Raw genomic sequence first — 8,559 nt, 5'->3', positions numbered from 1 at the left:
TGCTATTAAAAAGAACCACTATTTGCTGAATATCTTCTTCGCAAAAAGCAAGTACCGATGCCTATGTTGTGTGCAGATGAAATTAAAACTGAACCAGCTGAGGTATTTTATTATCAATATTATTACTCAAAAATAAATTCTTTTATTAATAGCATATTATTATCCTTCATAAATGTTTTCAAGATTTTTAATTTTTTTTTCTTTTAGCTAAATGAAGATGGTGATGGTGAAAATGATGTCACTCTTGCAAACATTGTACCTAAAATTGAAGCACCTGAAAGTGATGACCAGGATGATGGTGACTTAAATAGTCTTAAAACATCAAAGAGGACTCGAGAAGCAATGTATAAAAGACCACAAAAATTTAAAAGATACAAACCTGGATTTGATAATGCACCTGCTAATTGTAAGTTTTTGAAGTTGCATTTTGATTTCTGTTTAGGAATAGTGTATAGAGAGAAAACTTTACTTTCAGTTGCACTACCAGAACAACCAGTGGAAGATTTTGACATGTCGTATTTGTTAGACTACATTTCTGAAGAACAGGCACAATTTGAAGAGTTAAATAGAGAAACTATGGAAGCTGCAAGATATATATCAGCAAATTTACATAATATGAATGAAACAAATGTTTTCCCATCAAGTACGGGAACGAATGACAACTGTAACAACTCATCATCAGATGTCACAACATCACGTCCTGATTTTTCTGATACATTTTCAAGCAAATCTTTAACTTCATCTACATTTGAATCGTGTTCACCAGTTCCGATTCGCCTACCTATGTCCAGACCTGCTAATACTGAAACAAATATGTCCAAAAATTTGTCTTCCGATAGTTCTAATTTTGTCAGTTCATCTATTGGAATATCATCGGATAGTAGGAATCAATTTAATACGGGAACACCACCACCAACAAGAACACCTCCAATGCTAGGAATGGCTGAATCTGTTTCTGTAAATGCGAAACCTACAGCTACCATTTTACCTGTAGTTACAGTATCTCCACTTGTCACTGATATTCAAACTTCTTCTTCAAATGTTTCTTCATCTGGAAAATATACAACAAGCTCATCACAGTTATCAACAATATCTTCATCAACTTCAAGACCTTCATCACAAACAGGACGACAAACAATATCAATAACATCACAGTTTTTATCTCCGCCTACTTCTCATTGTACAACAGTTAATTCACCGGTAACAGCAGTTGCACCTTTGACTTTTTCCAGTTCTGATCAAAAAAGCTCCAATTTATCATCATTATCTACAAAATCTGCTTCTGGTATCAGTCCAAAATCTGCAGATTCGTTATTACAGTCTAAGGAAGCATGCACAAGTAGTTTTGATCATGTTAATAAGTCAACCAGTAGCACTCCCAAGATATCACGAAAATCGTATATTGGAAGTTTGGACAGAGATCCTAGTATTCAGTTGACACCTAGTAATGCTAAAAACATTAAAATAACAAATATTATAAGGCCAGGTTCTAAAGCAAAAACTGGTTCCAAACCACTGGTTCGATCTACACCAGTATTAACCAAGCAACGTAATTTTTTGAAAACTAGCTCAGATTTTCAAGAGAAGCAGTCAAACTTAAATCTCTCATTTGATGAATTTTCAGAGGATGAAGAGGTATATTGTACATGTTTTTTTTTTATTTTCTACATAACCATCACTGAACAAATCAATCACGCGTTTCTATTAACTATCTGGGGCTTATGTGCATTGGCGGGGGTATCAAAATTTGTCGCAAAAAGCAAAACTTTCTCACAAAATGAAAAAAACATTGCATACAATTTATTCATCATCAATATTTATCTTTCAAAATTCCTACAAACAATTTGAAATTCATTTTTACTTCACGAAGTAGATGTTTGTTTTCGCCAGAAAATCCGACTTACTAATATTATGTTTTGGAATAATGGCATCAAAATTTCAAAATTATATTATGAAAATTATAAAAGTTGTTAAATCTGAATTCTTATTCATTAAGTAGTTTATTTACATCTATCGGAAACTTGCACTACAATTAAGGTGACCATACGTCCCGGATTGGCCCGGACAGTCCCGATTTTTAGCCTTGCGTCCCGGATTTTTCTAAAAGCAGTATTTGTCTCGGTGTTAGGTGTTTTGTTCCGATTGTCCCGAATTTTTAAAAATGTTTTCATTGCCAATATATTTTTAAACATATTTCAACTAGAAAATTTGAAATGAAAAAATGTGCCTCCGATCGCACACACATTCTAATCCGTCCTGGATTTTATGCAAAAAAATATGGTCACTTTAATTATAATTTTTTTTTTTTTTTTTTTTTTTTTTACAATTTATTTTTGTTAATCAAAACTTTAATGTCTTATTTACAAAATTGATATGAGCAAAAAAAAAAAAAAATACAAAAAAACAAAAAATGCAATACATTGAATATAAAATGAAAAAAGTTGAAATAAAAATTAAATTAAAACAGTAATACAAAAATAATAACATAAATGAACGATGACGTGATGATGTATGCCGCGTACTACGTCAGGACGCGTGCAGACATTGGGCTAGGTGTTTGGTAGATCGGAAGGCCATTTCTTGACTTTAATTATAATGAGCCAATTTACCAGTTAAGTAATTTTTAGGTTAGATAATCAGTTTTATTTTTGAAAAAATTCTCTCAACATGTGCAGTTGTAACGATTACTTGTGCAAATTCATGAAAATCGTGAACGTGTGTATGTGTAGTAAGAAGTTTGAGCAAACTTGCGATCGAATTTCGTACGTTACGTATGTTTGAGAGTATTTGCGCAAACACATATTTGCACAAATAATCGTATAGTATGGAGCGCCCATGAGGCATACTGTTATTACCTCGGGAAAAGTGGATGCAAAACGATTGAATTTAATCAGCAATATAAATAAATTTTGAATTTCAGATTTTAAGCTTATTTAAAGAGCGTTCGTTCAATTGGTTATAAAAACTAATGAGATTATCTTACCTTACTGTATTTCGGCAACACAGTTTTCTCTATCACTTTGTTTGTTTATCGAGTTATTATAATGTACAACTTTTGAACATATTAATCAATTCAAGCTCCGAAATCTTTGAGAAAATTAATACATTTAATCAGCATAAGGACACGTTTACTGAAATTCTCTCATATTTCGATAACTCGTCAAAAAACTTGTTTGTAAAAACGGTCGTTTTCCTCCATTCTTTTGCTAAATCTTTGCACTCATTCAGCATCTATTGAATTATTTTTTTCTTAATTTGCCCAAGCTATTTAAGAAACGACTCAATAAAATAATAGTTTTCTACTAGTCATTATTTGCATTTTGTAAAGCTTTAATGATTTCAGATAGTAGAGAAAAAAATATGACAAACATTAAAAAATCATAATACTCTAAAATTATATTTTTATATACTCATCTTTTTGTCGTAATTAAATTTAGTTGGTACAAATAGTTTTCATGATCATTTGACTTTTGTTGTTTGTAAATTAGAAAAGAAACTAAAAAATTGTTTTTTTATATCTTCACGTGCATTCTTTTCTTCGAAATTGAACTTAGTTGGTACAAAGTTTTCATTAATAATTAGACTTTTGTATTCCGTGAAAAACAGTTTTTTTAACGTTTGCTCACGCTTCGTATCCCGGGGGCGATGATACGGCGGCAGTTACTAGGCCCCTGTATCTGGAACATATTTATATACTTATGTTTAATACAAAACTTATTAATATCTTCATTGTAACTAATCATTATGATTAATCGTGCGTATATTTTTAGGATAATACGGACTATGTTGCACTTCTTGGAGCCCCACCCGCAAATTTGGATGATTTTATAAACAAGACTTAAAAATTTAGTATTAAATTTTAATTATTTTAATTATACTTTTAATATACAAAATATTTACACATTTGTGAAGGAATGTATATATAAAATATTTATATAATAAATCTCTATGTATATGTGGATATGCATATAAAGGATTGTGTGAATTAGTGTATAAAAGACATCCATTATGAAGTATTTGTATTTTTTGTTGTCAATAATATACATATTTTTATCAATAAATTAATTTAAATTTTAAACATTCATGCTGTTTTAAGTATATTGAATTGCAATTCCCCAATTGATTATATACAAATATATTAAAAGAATGGTATATCCACAATGTTTTTAATGTAGCATCCTAAATCTGATACCATGTGATTTTCAGAATTTACAATATTGATGTATAAGGAAATAAATTATAACGCATTTGTATAAATATTACTCATGTTTTATATTTTTAACTCCCGTTTTATATTTTTAACTCATGTTGTCAACAGAAAATCTGATTTGATAGTTTCATTTTCCTAATTTGGAGCAATGCGTATGTGTGCCAATTTTTAAACTTTCGCTTACAAAAGGTTTTTGTTACCTGAAATGAATACTTGTTTATCTATGCTCGATATAGTCTGCACTTAAATAAAATGCATTTTTAGAACACGAAGTAGAATGGAATATTTTAAACGATTTAAATTATACTTAAGTTAAATTAATATGATTACATATATAATATGTCTGTTTAAAAGGTTTCTATTGAAATTCGAATTAATTTAGAGCAAGGCTTCTTAAACGTTTGTTCTTCGCGACCCCATTTATTAGTTTCTTGACGATCCATAAAAAAAGATATATATTTTCAGATAATTTATTTATTTGGTAATAATGCATGTATATATGAAAATATATAGGTAATTTTAGAATTGGTTGTAAAACATACAAAAATCTAGACGTGATGTTGTAAAATGATATAAATATTTGGCATTAAAATCTTTTGCGATCCCATTTTGAGTACATATTATATTCTCAATTGTTTTATGGACGTTGATCGAAGTTTGAACCGATTGAACGGCGGCTTAGGGGGGGTCCATTAAACACGTGATCGATGGGGATGGTGATTGCATATAAAGGTGCGCCACACCTAACGAACGAACATAAAAGAACGTACCAGAACGAACGGCAACAGCATAGTGTGGACGCCACAACGATCACGAACGAACATAAACAAACATGGCGAGCAATGTTCCGCAACTTGTCGGTACATCAAAGGGAATTGTTCGTTCATGTTTGAACTCGTATGTGCAGTGTGGACGCTACCACGAATGTAGACAAACATTTTTCTTTTTTGATGTTAAAATGTGCAGTCCTGCATTAGTTTATGTTGTGTTTATTATAAGATATTGCTGTTATTGACAAATTTTGTAAATTTGATGACTTTAAATAATTTTGCTCTTTCCCGCCACTTTAAATAATAAATCTGACGTTTCACGGTACATCCTCGAACAAAAAGATTCAAGCCCTCACTGCTTTGAGGCGTTTGTTTGGAATTTTTCGCGTTCGTTCGTGTTCCTGTTCGTTCTTCTTTGTATTTTCTTGTTCGACATGTTCGTTCGTGTTCGTTCGTTAGGTGTGGACGCACCTTTATGTTGTGTTGTTGTTAACCTTAAAATCGTCAATCATAGTGTCTAATTTCCTTTTCTATCCATTATTCAAATAATAGTATAGTTTGATTATTTCAATCAGGCAATGCGATTTATTCTTATGCTATCAAGCTATCTTATTTCAGTTTCAAGTAAAAAATATGGAAACTCTTGTTTTAAGTAAGAAGCAGCAAAGGAAAGCTTTGACTGATAAGAAAAATCAACCTAAAAGCATACGAAACTTTCTTGCGCCAGCATTTGAGCCGAATTGGTAAGATTTTTCTACAGAAGTGTACCTTTTAATCATATGAACATAAATCATTCAACAACTATTTTATTCGATTTTGAAATAAATTCAATAACTATTTATTGATCAGGTCTCGTATAAATAACAAAGATGAGGAACTGTTGCTGGAAGCACTAGGATTGTGAGTAATATTTTATATATGATTTTAATGACAGTCAATCAAAAGACAGAACTGAATTAATTGCATTATGATGTTTTGTTTGCCTATATTTATTAAACAATAATGAAATCATTTGTAACAGACAATTGTTGAGCTTGCTAAAGTACATATTATTAATTTATATACAGTAGAACCTCGATTATCCGGACCTCAGTTATAAGGAATTGAGATTATCCGGACTATTAACCGCAACAGAGTTATATGTATGTACATACCTACAATTTGAATTTTTGCACGATTTATGCTGCAGTTTAGTATATGTATGTAATGCAATCTAAGAAAATATATATGTACATACATAAGGAATTGTTAATTTATTATTAAACATTGATTTTTGTTGATATCTATGTATGTATTTAATATTTTTGATAAATACACATCATAATTCTTCATGCATTTGATTATCCGGATGCCTATCGACAACAATTAGTCCGCTTAATTGAGGTTCTACTGTATATATATATATATATATATATATATATATATATATTATATATATATTTAAATTTACATTTGATATATTTCATATTTACAAATTACTGTGAAATCGATCTGTGTCAAAAATCAAATTTTATAAGGACAATTTGCAAAGGAAATATTCACGCTATTGTATTCTAAACAATGAAACTATTCCTAAATACCTCATCATGAAACATGTCAAAATGTTACCAAGGAAAAGAGAACGTAATATCGTGTAAGAATAAAAAACCATTACCAGTTTGCCAAATGGGGTATAGCACGTTTATAAGTAAAAAAGCCACATTGTTATCTATAATGAATTTTGTATGCTGATTTATTCATTCATTTATGTTTTATCAATATTATTGAACTCTTGATTGTCGATCAGATTAAATTTCAATCCGGATTATACTAAAAGTGGCAGCAAAGTGCGCCTGGGCATGATAGTATATATATATATATATATATATATATATATATATATATATATAATTTAACATTGACATATGTATGAACAGTCTAATAATCAGATTTTATTGAAAGAAAAAGCATGGATTTCTTTAAGAAATTAATCTTAACTAAAATTAAATGTAAAAACTATATGTAGAGTTTGAAAAAATACAAGTGAAAAAGTAAAAAGTACTTACAATTTGTTTATCCTAATATTAAAAACCTCATAACATTAGTCCATGTTGTGAGGAGATGGTGATATGCTTTTAATATAAATATTAAAATTGCTGTATTTATAATAATGTTACACGAGTTTACTTGTGTGAGCTAGAGATATAATAAAACTACGTTTTTTTTTTAATATAATTTTACCAAGATTCTGACTGGATGTTTTGGCATATTTTTTACTGCTTTGTAACAAATTTGGAAATCAAATCCAGAAATAGATGTTTGTATTTTTGTTTTGTTACTCTTTACTTTGTTTATTACTGTCTTGTTATAAATGTTTATGAAAGATCCTTTATGAATTCTTGTTTGAATAAATTTTCTTTGAAATAATGTAAGTATAATCAGTCTAAAATAGTCTATATGTATTAATATGTTGTTTAAGCATAGTTTCAAATTGTTTGAATTGTTTTTATGTTATTGAAGTCATTTTAATAAATTTTGATTTGTTCCAAGAATATAAATTGAATCGCTGTCTAAAGATTAGTTTAGATTTCTTGTTAAAGATTTCTAAGAATGAAAGCAGCTTTTGTTTATGTAACAATAGTGTTATTCGTGCTGAAGTTGTTGACTAATCATAGTCCTGATTTATAAAATACTATTTTCCATGAAAAATTAAGTTTTTTATAGGTACATTATGAAATTAATTAGGTTCAAATGTAAGAGTTGTATGTACTTTTTACTTTTTTACTCTGCTCTGTTCTATTTAGTTTTTAAATTTAATTTTGGTTTCTTATCATTTATTATATATATATATATATATATATATATATATATATATATATATATATATATATATATATAAACTGATTACAATATTTACAAACCGAGTATGATTTTACTTATATAGGTTTTTTTCAAAATAAATGAATCAAAATGTATATTTCCAAGGCTGAAAAAAAGCAAAGCAAAAGAAAATGGGAAAGTTAATCAAGAGTCAGAAAAAGCAGTTGTTCACGACAAACAGTAAGCTCAGAATTTCAGCAATCTTTCATTTAGTTTTGATAAAAATATTAATTTTGCAGGAAGAAAATTAAATTTGGGTTGAATGAAGTAATTCGTTGCATTCAGAAATCTGAACCGACATGTATTCTTGTGTCAGGAAGTGCAGGCGTTTCAAACATCACCAATCATATCTGCCTATTAGCGTCTTTAAAAACATACCTTTTCTTGTTGTAAATAATTTTGAAAACAGTATATGCAGTTACATTGGTTTTAAAGCCTTAGTAACTGCTTTCACATATAACGTTGATGATGAATGTTTCAAACACTTGTGGGATACTGTTGCAGATATTTTTAAACGGTATTGTACTCCAAATACCAAATGGGAAAAGCAATTTGATAAGCCAGATGATCAGAAAATTGCAAGCAATCAAGTACAAGGTCAAGAAAACTGTATGGAAGCAATTCATTTAACAAGGGTATCTAATACAACCAGAGTCTTTGTACCAGTACAACATGGTGATGCCAATATGATATCAAAATCAAATTTAGAAGACTTTATTA

General features: G+C 29.2%; 1 protein-coding gene across 1 annotated transcript; it reads left to right on the top strand.

Moving 5' to 3' along the window:
- The first annotated feature begins 13 nt into the window (after window positions 1-13).
- On the top strand, window positions 14-3,842 carry LOC113375383 (cell wall protein RBR3-like). The gene is made up of 4 exons (XM_026615319.1): window positions 14-102; window positions 208-406; window positions 476-1,635; window positions 3,771-3,842. The coding sequence occupies exons 1-4, from the start codon at window positions 58-60 to the stop codon at window positions 3,840-3,842; spliced, it is 1,476 nt and encodes a 491-aa protein (XP_026471104.1). The 5' UTR covers window positions 14-57.
- The last annotated feature ends 4,717 nt before the right edge of the window (window positions 3,843-8,559 follow it).

Source organism: Ctenocephalides felis, unplaced genomic scaffold (assembly GCF_003426905.1).
Source record: "Ctenocephalides felis isolate EL2017-DRISC unplaced genomic scaffold, ASM342690v1 CF-g0.4_SCAFFOLD_01886, whole genome shotgun sequence".
Lineage (NCBI taxonomy): Eukaryota > Metazoa > Arthropoda > Insecta > Siphonaptera > Pulicidae > Ctenocephalides > Ctenocephalides felis.
This window is presented reverse-complemented; position numbering and strand designations above follow the sequence as displayed.

What these genes read in the sequence shown, in the direction of transcription:
- LOC113375383 (XM_026615319.1), top strand. Translation starts at nt 58, where the DNA reads ATGCCTATGTTGTGTGCAGATGAAATTAAAACTGAACCAGCTGAG. An exon ending in TTAAAACTGAACCAGCTGAG is followed by an intron (nt 103 to 207) that starts GTATTTTATTAT and finishes TTTTTCTTTTAG; the next exon opens with CTAAATGAAGATGGTGATGG. An exon ending in AATTTTCAGAGGATGAAGAG is followed by an intron (nt 1,636 to 3,770) that starts GTATATTGTACA and finishes GTATATTTTTAG; the next exon opens with GATAATACGGACTATGTTGC.